The following is a 16,435-nucleotide window of genomic DNA, read 5'->3' as shown; positions in this document are numbered from 1 at the left end:
AATGCATCTGCAAAGTCTCTACCTCCAAACAAGATCACACTGACAAATAGCAAGGATTAAGCCTTGAACATAGCTTTCTAGAGGATACAGTTTAACCCATTACATGAACCTCTACTGTCCCTCAGGAAGCATGTGTCAGAGCAGCCTCTATCAGCCTGGGTCCCTGACTGACTCCCATGGGATAGCTGTGTGTCCCCAGGCTCACCACATTTCAATGACATGGCCTCTATGAAGAGAGTGGCAGGCCCATCCCCTGACAAGTAAAGCATCTAGTAATTTGGGGGTTTGTTGCCTGTATTTAATTGATGTGTATAAATGAAAGGTGTCTACATTGTATCATTGACTTGTAACCTGTTTCTGAATTGTTCTCCATAGAGGATGCTCCTATTGATCCTCAATTAGTACTGAGTGTAGGCTGTGGGCTTCATGCAAGAGGGACGTGCAGGAGATGAGACGTGAGGGTCTTAATGAGAAAGAGCAGGCAGTGTGATCTTGTGAACCAAATGGAAAAGCTCTGTAGCAGTGTGAGCTGGTGATGCTGGTAGAAGACATGTAATGAGACAGAGTAAGAGGTAACATTAACAGGTGCCCCTTCCCAGGCCCTTTGCTTAGTGCTCTATGCGTGCAATTTCCTTTAAGCCCCACAGGACTTAAGGTTGGAATTTTATGTCCATTTTACAGGAGATAAAACAGAGGCTGAAAAGATTAAGGGTCTTGCCTGATAGGCACACAGGATTCCCAGCACCTCTACAAGCATGAGGTCCTGGAGACTCCTCTCTATTATACCTTCTATTTCAGCTCAACTAGAATAGTCTTCTAGCCCTGTGTCTTTACTTAAGAGCTCACGGTTTGCTTGTCCTACAGTTATTCCCTGGCAGATATGTGACAGCAGCGATAGGTTGCAGTAATAAGACAGAATTAAAGCAATAAAAATAAACTACATTTCCATTTCTATTTCATTTTTGGTAGCTCAGCCTTCTTACCTTATTTATGGACTAATCCAAATTCACCCTTTCATCTTTTCATTTACAAGTATTGAAGTTACATGTGATGTTCTAACTTGGCCCATGGATTCAGAAATTACATTGACAGCCTTCAGTTATTTTCTGCAATATTAAAACTTTACAGTGTGGATGGGATGTAGCTCAGTGGTAGAGCACTTACTTGGCCAGCATGCATGAACAAAGTCTGGGTTTGATTCCTAGCATGTCAAGGAGAGGTGGTGAAAAAAAGGAAAAAACAATTTTTAAGGGCAGTTCCCAAAGAAGTCAGGCACAAGCAACGTGCACCTACAATCCTAGCTACTTGGGAGGTTGAGACCAAGGGGATTTTGTTTTGAGGACAGCACTGGCAGAAAAGTCTGAAAAACTTCATCTTGGACTAGTTGCGTGCTAGAGCATGAAGCATGACCTTATTCCCAAAATAACCAGTGTATAAAAGGGCTGCCATCATAGCTCAATAGTAGAGCACTTGTCTAGTAAGAAAAGGCCTTGGGTTCAAATCCCTCTAGTGCCCCCAAAACAAAACAAAAAGTTCCCAAAGAAACAACATGAAATAAAACCAACCCTATTTTTAAGTGTTTCCAACCTTGTTTCAAAACAGCCTTATGAAGATTGTTTCCCAAATAGTCCAGTAAGAGAATCCAGCCACAGCCACGTTGGAAATTGGAATCTTTTTTCCCCCTGTGTAGACATAGCCTACTTTCTCTGCTTAGAGAAACAGGGAATACCCAGACTGGCATTCAGTCGCAGCAAATATGAAATAGACATTTAAAAAAAATTGTAGGAGTGTTCAGATCCATGTTGACTGGTTTTTACATCTACCCTGCCTGCAGCACTCCCAATGCACTGGTTGGCATGGTGACTGGAAAAAGGAAACTTTCCACGCGTCTGTCACTTGCTACTGTTTCCACTTATTTTACTGTGAATCCAATTTTAACAGTTTCTTTTAAAAAGTTTAAAAAAAGCGTTTGATTCCTTTTGTGTTTTCGGTTTCAGGATGTTTCTCAAATATAAAAACATGTGTAAGAAAAAAAAAAGAGCTTTAAAACTCAACGATCTGGGCTTCTAAATATTCAGCTGGTTGGCATTCAGATAATTGTCTTGCCTCTTTCTCATATATGTATTTTTTTCCACCAACATTGTGTCTGGGCTTTGGCCCGGGTGGTGGAGTCTCACAGTCTGAATGTAACTTTGTCCTAACTTCTCTGACTGCATTTGTTAAAAGAGTCTGAAAGATACATCTGCATTCAACAGTATGTAGTCCTTAAGAGACAAGAACATGGAAGTCCTGACTTGTGGAAGAAAGCTAGGCTTTCCCACATGTCATGGCCACACCTAGGTAGGCTTGAATGTCACCTTCGTGGACGTAAACCGTCTGAGATTCTTGGGGTTAGGCTAGTATCACAAATGGAGGGTCAAGTGGGTGCTGGTCTCTTGGAGTGGGTAGAGCCCATTGGGGGTGAATTCCGGCTTACACCAAGGAATCACAGCGGCGCGCTGTGGCACTTCGGGGCGTACGGTGACTTTCCTGCTCTAGGAGGTTGGAGAGCTGGCTGCCCACTTGGCGTTTCGGGGGTGCCTGGGGCTGGTACACGGAGGCAGCCATTCTCATGTCCCGCTGGCATCACTGAAGTGGTCTGGCTGAAGCTGGCGCGAGGCTTTGGAGGGGAGGAGAAGCAGGGTCAGGAACAGATGTGAGAGCATCGAGGGAAGGCATCTGACATGCGAGGAAGAAACAGAGTGGCACAGCTGGAGGAGGGACCCCCTCCACGTCGCCAGGGATGTGGGAAGGGGGGATGGGGGGCGGGGGGGGTGACTTCGCACACTGCCTTTGTTCTCTTACCCTGTTTGCCACGTTTTCCAGTTCGTTGGCCGGCAGGCGTTCACCCAGGAGGACAGAGCCGGTGGCCACACCTAGCATCTACCCCCCCTGCCCCTCCACGGACAGCAGAGCGGAGCAGAACACATCCAGGGGTGCCTGTTGCTCCCGGCACATCTGCACAGCAAATGATCGCGAGTTGGCGGCGCCGACTGCGTGGAGCTCTGGAAACCAGGACAGCAAATGAGTGTCACAACAGCGCTGGGCGCGCGCGGGGCGTGTGTGTGTGTGTGTGTGTGTGTGTGTGTGTGCGTGTGTGCGTGTAAGACGGCTGCAAGCAGGACCCGGGCGACAGCCAGGGACGGGTGGGAGGATGGCCCGGGAGTGGGGTGCCCCGTGGGTGGTGTCGCCTGCGTGGCGCGCGCTCGGGGAGCCGGGCACCCGGCACGTGCGCATCTCAGGAGCGGCGGCGCGGTGGGCGCGCGGGGCGTGCGTGCGTGTGTGTGTGTGTGTGTGTGTGTGTGTGTGTGTGTGTGTGTGTGTGTGCCCGCGCTGTGCCCCCCGCGCGTGCTGCCGGGCGGGCGGGCGGGCGGGCGGGCGCCGGCGTGAGTCACGGCGGGGCTCGCCTTTATAACCGCCGCCAGGCGAAGGCCAGGCTCGCAGGAGCCGCCGCGCCCACCCGCCTGCCCGCCGCGCCGCGCCACGCCGTGCGGCCTGCGATCCGCCCGCCCAGCTGCCCCCCCCCCCAGACCCCTGGATCCCCGATCCCCCAACGGCTCCAACCGCCGCCCGGTCCCATCCGACGGCGCCATGAGGAGCCCGCACTGCGTCCCACGGCTGCTGCTGCTGCTGCTGCTGCTGCTGCTCATGCCCCCAGCAGGGGACGCGGCGGTCATCACCGGGGTAAGTAGCCAGGCGGGACCCACCTGTCCCCTCGCTGTGCGCCCCCGGGGTGCGTCCGGGGCCCGGGGAACAGCTGAAAGGGGGACCCTCCCCCGGGGGTGCGCGAGGGCCTTCCCGTGCGTGCGTGCGGGCGTGCGGGCGGACACCTGTCTTCGTTGGCCTCGGCGCCCCTGGGGCCAGTGCGAGGGGAGCCCCGGAATTTAAAAAAAAATGACCGGAGCGCTCCCCAGCTTCCCCCTTCCACGTCTCTCCCCGCCACCTGGCTCTGGTTTGCCATTGAGCCGAGAGAAGTTTCTTTTGACGATCTGCTCAAGTTCTGCTCGAGGCGCTCGAGCCCCACTCTTAGATTTGGACGACCCCTCCCTGAAATGCAAAGCAGTACGAGGAGCCCTCCCCCCCCCCCCCCCGCCCCCAGCCACTCCAGGCTTTATCCGGCGCTCCCCATGTGTCCGTCTTCCGCAGAAACCCCCTTGAAATAACTTGGGTCAGGGCCATCTGAGCGATTTGAAAAGCAATTGAGAGCTTTTCATACTGGGTTCCGGAGCTTCCCCACCCCTCCGCGTCTCCTCCCCCCCCCCTACTTTTTCTCCTAAAGTGGTCTTGGGGTCCTCCACCCTCACCCCGGTGAACGTTTTCCCTTTCTGATTCCCGATCGAGGACCTGGTGCCCAGTGGTGGCGTGGACAGCCACTGATCAGACTTACACGAGGCCACTGACCCCTAGTTTTGAACAGTTTTCCTTTCGTGTCCCAGACCAAAAATGAGCTTATGGCACAGAATGTAAAGGCTTAGTTTACACCAACGATGCAAAACCTCTCCTGTTTGCTGTTTGTCCAGCAGCTTCACGGTTCCTAAGGGCTAAAGTAATTTACTTAATTAAACCCATTTATTTACTTCATTAAATCACTTCAAATACGGAAGTGCACGTTGTAGGACTGTAAACATATGTATTTGGAAGGGTTGATGCCAAGATCATGAAGTGCCCTTTTACTGAAAAGAAATGCCACTATCTCTTGATACACATAAAATTATTTTGTCTCTGGATTCCTTAACGAGTGTAGGGTATTTTGAATGATTGTGTCTGGTTATATCCAGTAGCTCTTTAATTATATGCTTTGTGGTGTTTATTAGAATAGAGACTTAAAAAAATATTTGTATAGCTGTGTCAGTAGCAAGTCTGTGTATGGGAACAAAAGTTTCTACAGGTCTTTCTAATTGAAACATGATTTTTCCCCCCTCTTCCCCTGCTGGTCCATTTTAAATGACTCCTAATCCTCTGAGCCCGATTCCTTTGCAATATAAGTATCTTTTTGTTCCATTCACAGAATGACACTCTTTGAATAGACGTGCAATGGGTTAAGGATGTGGGGCATTAGGAAACAGTTGTCCAATTAAAAATATATAAACTTAGGCAATTCTTTGAAAGTTTCTCAAGAACTGAAGCTCTTGTTACAAAACCATTTTTTTTTATTACATTGGATATTTATCTGCTGGAGAGATTCACATGGGGCTTATTGTATAGTTGTGTGCCGTTGTTGGTTTTGTTGTTGCTTTAGCCCAGTGTTACAAAAAGAAGATTGTTTTTAAGGCTCTCTAAAGCAACATAGCAATAAAATGTAGTTATGTCTCCCTGACAGGCACCATCTGGATTCAAATGAAAAACTCAATGACTTATCTAGATTTATTGTGTTACAGGATGCTAACCTCTAAGTGATTGATTGAATTTTAAAAGATTTTGGCTGGATTTTTTTTTATTGTCTTATACAAAAAATTGGTGGGGTTTGAGAATTGAGGGTATTGAGCATCTGTTGAAATAAAATACTGGCTGGAACTTCCACCTTAAGTATTTAGTTTTTTAAAGTAATATGTGTGTATGCATTCTGAAATTGATTTATATATTGATATAGATTTGTTACAATAACATTGGCAAAAACTGTTGACTTTCATTTATGGAATGTAGTGGTCATATATGCAGATTCCTGGCATAGTGATAACATTTGGACAATGGAAATGTTTAGCTATTGTCCTATAAAATACAAACCACTCCAATTGAACATCATGCCCTTCTAGCTGCATGTGTGTTTTAAATTGACCGAAGAAAAAGAAATTTCTTATGAAGGAAATAAATAACTTTGGAAGCAACATAATAAATTGGCCAGTTGTAATGAAAATAATCCTAAGAATGTGTCCACAGATTTATGTATTGAGAGATTATATGACACCTTTAAAGAACTGTTTCAGTTCTTTCCAAAAATGTACATTTAAGTTTATGCCTAAACTTTTACTCCATTGCACAAGTAGTATAGGATACTTTTACCTTATCACTCACAGATCAAACAAAACATCCTTGTTTGTGTTGGGTCTGGGCAAGAAAATAGTTCTTCAGATCCATTTTCATGTAGATAAATTTGGACTTCATTGTTTTCATTCCTTACTGTGTAGAAAACTCCTCCAGAGCTGGTTCTGTGGTTGTATGTACTTACAGTTTTTATACCTGGAGCAGGTGTCCTGAGTAATTACTGTTGCCACTTGCATATGCTAATCTGGTGGATTTTTATGGGAGTGCACCCCCCATACTCTTGTACTTTACATATCAGGATATTCCAAGCCAGCAATGTCTTTGTGTTGAGTTATTCATCTAAAAAAAAAGAAGAGGATATGGCATATATCTTGATCTGTCCATTTCTAATGTCGGAGATGTCTTTCCTTCAAGAGGAAATGGTGCAAAACCAAGTTAGCTGTGTGAAAAACAGCAAGTCTCATGAACCAAAATGCAAATATTTGAAAGGGAAAATGAGCACTTCTGAAATTTACATCAGTGTCTTTATGCATCTGGAGTATTTCATGCCAGATTTAGAGACCATTTAAATCTCTTTTTAAAAATTAGGCCCAATGTATTCTGCAGTTAATAGTCATAAAATCCCGTGGTTCGATTTATGTAGTTCCTAATGGCCATGTATATTGGAGGCCTAATATAGACTCATTCTTCAATGTCAACACCAGTTCAGCCATAAAATGCTAGAGAAAGAGAGCTAATTTTTTTTAAATGTCACCTTTAAGATTTTCATCATGTGGGGGCTGTGATTTAGCCTGTATCTGAAAAAACTGGAAAAATCAGAGCAGATTTCATTGTAGAGCAAATGAAGCTGATAGTTCTTTTCTGCCCAGGTTTTATTGAAACCATAGCCTTTCGATATTCAAAGAGTATTTTCTCAGCTAATCTCCAATTTTCCCTGAGTCTCTCCTGCTATCTACATCCCTGTGTTTCTTTCTTGTCTTGCAGGCCTGCGACAAGGACCCCCAATGTGGCGGAGGAATGTGCTGTGCTGTTAGTATCTGGGTTAAGAGCATAAGGATTTGCACACCGATGGGCAAATTGGGTGACAGCTGCCATCCACTGACTCGTAAAGTTAGTATCTGTGTGTACCTTCCCAGTGCGTCTCTGTATTGCCGTACCTTGACTTCCAGCAAGAGAGCGTTAACAATGGATAATGTATACAATGAATTGTGCCCTCGGACTTCTTCTTGCAGTGATTTTTTTTTCCTACCATTGTTCTCATGGTATTAGAAATACTACCAAAGTAATTTGTAGTACATGGACTCGTGAGGAATTACATTGGACAAAAAAAAAAGTGTTATCCACGTGCATGCGTCTTTGCAAAACTCAAAGTATCAACGTTGTAGAAAAGACTTGACCTATTGATAAGACAGAAGAAAATAGGTATATGTTTTGCTTTGGTGAGAAAAGCACCAATAATGTAATTATTCTTATGCTTTCTTGTTTTGTGTTGTTTCTTGGACACAAAGATCTTATCATTTATTTCAGGCTGACCTGAAAACTCTATCTAGCCCAAACTGGTCTGGAACTAGTGATCTTCCTGCCTCAGCCTCCCAAGTGCTGGGATTACAGTCCTGTATCACCATGCCTGGTCAAGTACTGTTCTATTATTTTTTCCCTCCGTTCCTCTAGGGTACATTGGTCCTGATTTTAGAAATCAGTGACACTTTCAAATTTCAAATGATCAGGTTGGCAAAGCAGTTGGCAGTGAACAGCATGACCCCAAACCTATGGGAATAGACTGGACCCCATTTCAGAAATTGTCCCTAGGGGTTGCCGTAGATTTGCATTACATCAGGAAGCTGTGTGGACCTGGAGTTTCCTTGCCCTATACGTGGTAACACAGAATGGGCTCAGCAACATCTCCCAGGATGTCTTTCTTTGGTCTACCTATCAGCCATTCAGAGGCACAGAGAGGAGATCCAGGCCAGGAAGCCTGTCTGGAGCTCAGCTGTGCTGTTGGGGGTGCTCATTGTACATTGTATCCTCTCATTCACTGGAAAACAGATTGGATATTCTTGAACCAAGCAGAATTCTATCTCTTGCCCACTCCCTCCCCCTTTTTTCACATATGATCAAGATGTACTAGAACCAGACATCTTGCCTGTCATCCACAGTCCCTGGTAATACTATTCTGATCTTCTCTGCATGTTGCTGAGGTTTCCCGGTGAGGGCTGGAATGTGGATTATGGTTGTTTGGGGAGGAGTGGTCAATCCGCAAACTTTGCTTGCTGCCGGCTTTCCTGTGGTTGCCTTGTGAAATGCTTGGGGTTAGGCCTAAGTGATGCCTCCCTGGGGTTTCGCCATTCCACAGCACTCACTGCTAAACGTGACATGCACCTTTTTATTCTTGGACACTTTAAGACAGTAAAGGTTTCAAACTATATGAGTCATCTGCCCCAATGCCAAACTCAACACAAGCAGGTGAGGCTGCAGCCCCGGTACCTTGTCCCTCTTCCTGACTCTGGGCCCTCCTTCCTAAAGGCACTGTCTGAAACGTTTGCTCTTTCTGCTTTAAGAACTACCTTTTTATGTATTGTTGGTATCACACTGTAGAGGGAACAGAAGCAACAAGGCTAAGCATGTGGCTTGTGTTAATAACAGTAATGGTTGGGGCTTGGTAAGGGCAGCAATGTGTCAGATATGCTGCAGTGGACGTCTTCTCTGTAGTTCTTACACAATTGTCACTGCAAGTCTGAGCACCATGGAGGCTGATCTTTGTCACACTCCACATAGGACAGCACTAAGCCTCAGAGGTATTCACTGGCTAGCTGGGGTCACACAAGCTCTATGTAAGAGAAGGTACCCCAGATACCCCTTCTTTCTGTCACTCCAGTCTGTGTCCCCGGGCTTTTTGTGCTCATGTGGTTCCAGTATATGAGCCACAGCTCCGCTTCTGGCTTTTTGATGGTTAAGTGGAGATAAGAGTCTGGCAGATTGTTTTTCCCAGGCTGGTTTAAACTATATTTCTCAGATTGAGGCCTTCTGGGTAGCTCGGATGACAGGCATAAGCTACTGACAACCCAGCTCTGATGTTCTAGGAATTAAATCTTTAAACAACAGATTATGGTTATCATAATAAAAATGAAGCATTCAAATCATAGACACACTGAGTGGAAAGGTTTTTGAGACCAGGTACTGGTGGCTCATTTTGTAAGATTCTTTCCTCCACTAAGGGACACTTTCATAACACCTGTGAGCTCAGCCAAGACAGGAATTAGGCAGATGTCAGCTCAGGCATGCACCCAGGTAGACAACAAAAATAACCAGCAAAAACGAAGGTTGGATGAATGGCTCAAATAGTAGAGCACCATCTAGCAAACATGAGGCCCTGAGTTCAAATTCCAAAACAAAAGAGAGACAAGGTTTCAGATTAGGTTTTAACCTTCTCTCCATTTAAATGTCCACTTGAAAGGTAGCTAGAGTGTGATTTTATAACCCTTTTTTCCATATTGAAATTGGGATATTTTTTCCATCTTGAAAATGTACTTTTTAAGGTCATTTTGATGAGCTTTTTAAACACTGGGTACCAGAGTTACTATTTGTTACAAATGAAATTACCTGTTCTGGGGGGAAATGTAATTTCTTCCATAGTGTCTCTGAACTATATTCTCTTCAAAATCAATCAAGAAAAAAAAGGTTTTCATAAACATACATTATGAAACATACACAGATACATGTTTACTAAGAAAGGACAATATTTTCTAAACACATTCTTCTTGGCAGTACTAAGGTTTAAACACTGGGCCTCGAGTTTGCTAGACAAGTACCCTAATCCTTGAGCCATGCCCTCAGCCTTTCTTGCTTTACTTTGTTTTGAGGGTCTCACACTTTTGCCCATGCTGGCTTCAGACTTTGATCCTCCTGTTTCCACTTTCCAAGTAGCTAGGATGATAAGCATGAACAGACCCCACATATTACTGAAGTTAAGGTCTCACTCATTTTTAACTTTTGCCTCCAACTGAAATCCTCCTGTCTCTGTTTCTTGTTCTAAATGCAATTTAGAGTAAGTAACAGTCTTAACATATTTACTTTATTTTTAACACATAATAAATGCATGGCTTACACAACCTTTTTTATGTTGTTTGGTTTTGAGACAGGTTCTTAAACTCATTGTCTTCCTGCCTTAACCTCGGTAGTGCTAAGATTACAGGCATGTACCACCAATGTCGACTAGCCTGTTGCCCTTTCGTAAACGCCATTTTCTCTGTAACAGTATTGCAGTTTGAGTGAGAATCGTGCCATTGCAGGCTGGGGAAATATGAGGGATTGAACTCAGGGCCTCCTGCTTGCTACAAATGCCACATCTCTAGCCCTAAGAAACATACGTTTCTGAAAGCTTTGGTAACTGGGAGAATTTGCTGCTTGCATTTCCAGGCTAATAGGAATTAAGATTGAGTATTCAAATGATTTGAAAGTAAACTGTCAAGTTTGGACTGAACGTACTGTGGCAAGCATTTTTCGTGTAGACGTAGCTATGAGATACCTATGGGCTGGTCACCCGATGTTGGTGAATGCAGTAGTGTATATAATCTCCGCAGTGCCTCTCACGTGTATAATCTCAGCAGGCGTAGTCACAGATGGCAGGGGAGGAGGGATATGACCATGTCTGGTGCTATTAAGAAAGGCTCTATGGAGAAAAGGGGAGATACACTCACTGGATCTTGAATAAGGCACCTGGGTTTGAATAAGAGAAGGCAGGCAATCTGGAGTCAAGGGGCCTGCAGCGTTCTGTAATCCTTACGTTCTCTGTAATCCTGGAGGTAGATTACGTTGCTGCCTATGTTGAATTTTTAATAAGCAAAAGAATACAACCACACCTGTAATCCCAGCTACACAGAAAGCTGAGAGGGAGGATCTCGAGTCAACCAATAAAAAGCAAAAACAAACAAACAAACAAAAAACCTGGGCACTGAGCAGGGCGGCCTATACCTGTCATTGCAGCTAGCCAAGTAGCATAAATAGGAGGATTGTAGTCCAGGCTAGCCTAGACAAAAAGCAAGACTCTATCTGAAAAATACTGAAAGCACAACAAATTGGAGGCGAGGCTGAAGTGGTAGAGTGCTTGCTTGATACAGATGAGGCCTTGAGTTCAAACTCAAGTACTACAACTAATTGAATGACCCCAGTACTGCAAATCAATGCCTGATATTTTTTTTTAAAGAATACAAAGATACGTTGGGGAGTTTCACAAGAATGTTTGACCTTGTAAACACACAACCAGGGTTCCTCCCTCCCAACCCAAGAACAGCCTGCCCCTTTAGTATCCTTGGCTACATGCTAACTCTGTGCTTGGCAGCTTGAATCAAGCTGGGCCTGCTCAGTGCCAAGCACATGAGAGCAAATGGTGTGAAGTGATGCTACAGTATCCAGCAAGGAAGAGAGCCTGCATCTGTGTTAGGGGTAGATGTCACAGGCATTTGGCAGAAAATTGCCTTTAAATTTTTTTTGTTATTATAAAGGTGACATACAGAAGGGTTCTCGTTACATACGTCAGGTAAAGCGTACATTTCTTTTTGGACAATGTCACCCCCTTCCCTTGCTCTCTCCCAGTTTTTTCCTCCCATCCTCACCCACAAGTCCATTTTCAACATAGTGTCTAGTGAGCTCCACTGCTGCATTTGTTCACCCTTTATCACTCCATTTCTGTGCCCCTTTACTTTCCCAAAGACAGAAAAATGAACAAACAAGACAAAAAGAAAAGAAATAAAGACAAAGGAAACAAACATCTTGTTTCCATTCCCTGGAATTCATTTTGTAAATATTATTTTATATGATCAGAGGTACAAAGGCATTGTGCCTTTGTGTCTCTCCACCCCTCCCCCCCAAAAAAAAAATTATCCTCATTTGGTCTCACTGTATGTGACTGCCTAGAGACCTGTATACTGTATCGCATCTCACGGTATTTTAGATCTAGCTTCCACACATGAGAGAAAGCGCACACCGCTTATCTCTTGCTTGTTTACCTCACATAACATGATTTGTTCCATTTAAAATATATCCTTAGATATCTTCTTTTTGAAGTAATAGCAGAAACTTAATTTTACTCGATATGCCTTTTAAATTTTTTTACTGTTCTTGTAAAGGTGATATACGGAGGGGCTGCAGTTACCTGAGTCAGGTAGAGAACACATTTCTTTTGAAGAATGTCACCCCTCCCCTCCAGCCCTCCCAGTTTTTCTCTCCCATCCCCACCCACAAGTCCTATAGTTCGTTTTCGGCATAGTGTCTCGTGAGGACCATGGCTGCATTTGTTCACCCTCTGTCCCTCCAGTTTTGTGTCTTGGCCTTGCCTTATTCTCCCAAAGTCATATAAATGAAAAAAAAAAAAAAACAGAACAAAAAGAAAACAAAACAACAACAAAAAAGAAAAAAGAACTCCTGTATTCATTTCCTGAAGTTCATTTGGATGAATATTGTTTTACGGAATCAGATGCATGGAGGCTTTGTGCCTTTCTGTTCCTCTCCTAAAAGTATCCTCCTCTGGTCTCGCTGTGTGTGAACACCTAATCAGACCCGTAGAATTGAGATCTAGCTTCCACATAGGAGAGAAATCACGCACTGCTTGTCTCTGAGCTTGGCTTACCTCACTTCACATGATCTGTTCTAGGTCCATCCATTTAAAATACTTCCTTGGATGTCTTCTGTACCTGGTCTTCTGTACAAAGACCGCAGTCATGGCCTCCTCTTCTGAGGAGCTGGAGTCCAGGCATGGTGGCAGTTGAGAGGAAAGACAAAGTTAGACCTGACCAACCATCACCCAGCTCCTGTTCTCCCTAGCTGAGTGACCTTCACTGCCACAGAGAGCTGCTTTGCCAGTCCCAAAGGAAATCTGGTCCTTGGGTTTGGGGTGATGTTTATAGCTGTGAATCCCAGCCCAGGGTCAACAGATAGTATTCTGTTTCCTTTCTGCTGCTTCCAAGGCCCTAGCAGCCCAGAGTAATGGCAGTGACATGGTGCACGAAGCTCAGACTATGGACACTGTGTGGGCACTTCCTAGTCCTGGGAACTATCCCTCTGTCATTGTTAACATGTCAGCAGGACACCGTGGTAAATTTGTACGAACCCTAGCTTCTCAGGAGCCTGAGATCTGAGTACCATAGTTTGGAGCCAGCCCCAGCAGAAAAGCCCATGAGACTTTTGTCTCCAATTACCCAGCAAAAAGCAGAAAGTGGAGGTGTGGCGCAAGTAGTAGAGCACCAACCGTAAGGGCAAAAGCCAAGCAAGAATGCCTCATCATGACAAGGGGCCTCTTCTGCACATCATCGCTATGCACTCAGCACCAAAAACCGTAACACTGACACACTGCCGAGTTCTCACTTACTTTGGACTCATTGTTCTTGAGTTTTGCTTCCTGTGGTCTGTTTTTTCTCATCCTCAGCGCTGTGGACATTTTGAACCAGGTCAGTCTGTGTTGTGAAGGGCTCTCTTGGTGGTTCAGGATGGTCAGCAACATTTCTGGCTTCTCCTCGCCGAATGTGAATAGCTGCCAGTTGTTAACAATTAGGAATATCCTTGTATATTGCCATGTGTCTCCTGGGGGCACACGGAGCGTGGTTGAGAAGATTGAGCCTGATTGAGAAAAGCACCTTCCTGTTCAGGTGTGTGATGCTTGACACCTCAGAGTCTGTGGTTCTAAACCCATTGTAAAGGCCATTGATGGTCACTGCACACACCATCTACTTGTAAGGCAATCCAGCTGAGCCCACCTCCTCTGATGTGTTTTGGTGGCAGTGATGGAGCCCGCCCCCTACCCCGTACCATGACTCACACAGTGGCAGAACCATTCTGAGCACAAGTCTGCACTGCTCCAATGGGCAGCGTCCTTGTGCGGAGACACTGGAAGTAAGGACGTACCAAAAGACAAAGGCACTAAGATAGCTCAGCACGTCGGGCCATGCATGTTGACTTGCCCAATGCTCCCCGCCCTCCTTTACTTCCCTTTCTCCCCTTTGTGTTTATTGATGTCAGTCATCTCCTGACCCTTCCAGAGCCATTTTGCAAATGGAAGGCAGGAAAGAAGAATGAAGAAGAGAAGAAAAAGGAAAAAGGAGGTAAGAATGCAAGCATGGTGTCACGGAGAGATAAGCCCAGAATTATTAGCTTTGACTCTCCCCTCCTCACACCCAACCCATAGAACTGGGTCCGAGCTATCAGTTTGATGTTCAAAATTAGGTTGGAATGGTTCTGCCACTGTCTGAAGATAGCGTTCTTATTGTGGAGAGACTTGGGTTTTGAGACTATCTGGTAGATGTAGCTCAGATTTTCCCACAAGGAGAGAGCGTTGGTGTGGGTAGCCTCCTTGGGTAAGATGGTAGCATGCTGGCATGGTATCTGATAAAGCATTTGAGCCTGGAAGCTGAAGGAACACGAATTTTTGAAGCCTGGTCTGTCGTAGTTACCTGTGTCACATTACCCTGAATTGAAGCCTTTGGCCATTGTCTTTTTCTTGCAGTAGTACAGCTCCAGAGCTGGCATTCGACACATTTTTCTTCTTTGGACTTTTTTTTTTTTTAATTTGGCAACAAGGTCTTCTGTGTCCCCGTCTAGCCTTAAACCTAGAATCTTCCTGTTTTTGCCACCTTCCGAATGCTGGGTGTATAGGCATGCTCCACCATGCCCAGCCACAGCATCAAACTTTCTTCATACAGCTTTTTTTCTCTCTCTCCAGCTCTTAAGAACATTTCTGGTCCTAGGGGAGGAGAAATGATTTGGTCTCTCCTGATTATAGAAATCATACATGATTTTGAGTGTGTTCTACTTCCTCTAGCACAAAGATCTACCATGATAACTGCTGGTTCACTCACCTTGTGTCAGCCTCACACATGCACAAAGCGGGTTGTGGAGTGACAGAATGAATCAGAGCTTTCTATCTGGGCCATCCTGGGTCCCATGGCCTAGCTTGTTGCATGTCTATAAATGGAGTTCCTCTTTCCACAATTCTCCTCTGTTCCTTAAAAAAAAAAAAAAAAGCAACAAAACAGCACAAAGCAAAAAACAACAGAAATTAGTCTCAGCTTTTCTGTTATTTCTATGCAAATGTGTAAATGTAAATATTACTGCTTGACTATGGATCTATTTGCTTGTTGATATAAGCATACCCATGGTATTGGACTCTTCTTATGGAGTTAAAGTAGAAGATCACACACATAAAAAAGAGAGAAAGAAAGAAAGAGAGAGAGAGAGGGAAAGAAAGAAAGAAAGAAAGAAAGAAAGAAAGAAAGAAAGAAAGAAAGAAAGAAAGAAAGAAAGAAGGAAGGAAGGAAGGAAGGAAGGAAAGAAAGAAAGAAAGAAAGAAAGAAAGAAAGAAAGAAAGAAAGAAGGAAGGAAAAGAAAGAAAGAGAAAGAGAGAAAGAAAGAAAAGGACAAAAAACTTGGTATCTCTGGTCCAGTCCCAGCTAAGCTTAAGTCCCAGATCTGTGACCTTACGTGGCTTGTCTCTGTGCCTCTCTCTCTTAGCTGGAAAATGGGTACAGTTAAGCCACAGGCCCCCTTCACAAGGCCATGGTCAGGATGAGTGTGGATGGCACATGCAAAGCCACTAATTTGGCTTTCTATCAGTTCTTCCCATTGATAATAATAATTCACTAGCAATTACTGGAATCTGTCTGAAGAATGGTGGTGTTGGTTTTGCAACATTTTCCTGCTCTGACTCAGTTTTCTTTTGTTTTTCTTTTAGGTTCCATTTTTTGGGAGGAGAATGCACCATACTTGTCCATGTCTGCCAGGCTTGGCTTGTTTACGGACTTCATTTAACCGGTTTATTTGTCTAGCCCGAAAGTAATTGTGTTGGAGTAGAAACTTTAAATGTGAACAGCACACCATGTCTGTAACGTCTTGTGATTGTGCCAAACAAATAATGCCAGAGAGCTTTTTGCTTTCTCTACTTTCCAAGTAACTTCCCCCCCCCCACCCCCATCTTTGATTTTTAAAATGATTTTTTTGTTTTAATTGAAAAGAAATTTTGGTTTTTGGATGGAAATGCAAAGTGCAAAGCATTACGGGAACAGTTCTCATTTCTATGTTTTGGTTTTGTTTAGGTTTTTCTTTTATGCCAGTAACTCGCCATTTTCAAGGAGGAAAATACGAACTGATACTTTTGTTAGAGACATTTTTTTTCTTACTACTCCTTTCTCAACCCCTGCCCTAACTTCACACACACACACACACACACACACACACACACACACACACACACATTTTATTCTCGCTGTCTTCTTATCGTTAAAGAACCTCAGTACCTTTACTTTCCCCACCATTGACCTTCCCACCACCACTTTAAAGTGGAGTTCTACCCCATTAGCATGTTAATGGAATTGCCAGTTAGAATTCAGCTGTTCCTCAGATTAGAGGTACAACTTAATTCTGACTAAGG

At 44.5% G+C, this 16,435-nt stretch overlaps 1 protein-coding gene across 2 annotated transcripts; it reads left to right on the top strand.

The window, feature by feature from the left end:
• Window positions 1–3,630: 3,630 nt before the first annotated feature.
• On the top strand, window positions 3,631–16,210 carry Prok2 (prokineticin 2). 2 transcript variants are annotated; one of them, XM_042680014.1, is made up of 4 exons: window positions 3,631–3,723; window positions 7,006–7,131; window positions 14,052–14,114; window positions 15,740–16,210. In XM_042680014.1, the coding sequence occupies exons 1-4, from the start codon at window positions 3,631–3,633 to the stop codon at window positions 15,842–15,844; spliced, it is 387 nt and encodes a 128-aa protein (XP_042535948.1). In that variant the 3' UTR covers window positions 15,845–16,210. The 2 variants fall into 2 exon arrangements, with proteins under 2 accessions (XP_042535948.1, XP_042535949.1); XM_042680015.1 differs by lacking the exon at window positions 14,052–14,114.
• The last annotated feature ends 225 nt before the right edge of the window (window positions 16,211–16,435 follow it).

The sequence above is a fragment of the Dipodomys spectabilis genome, unplaced genomic scaffold, assembly GCF_019054845.1.
Source record: "Dipodomys spectabilis isolate Male_0828 unplaced genomic scaffold, ASM1905484v1 ptg000054l, whole genome shotgun sequence".
In the NCBI taxonomy this organism is placed as follows: Eukaryota; Metazoa; Chordata; class Mammalia; order Rodentia; family Heteromyidae; genus Dipodomys; species Dipodomys spectabilis.
The sequence above is the reverse complement of the archived record's forward strand: the minus strand, read 5'-3'. Positions and strand labels throughout refer to the sequence as shown.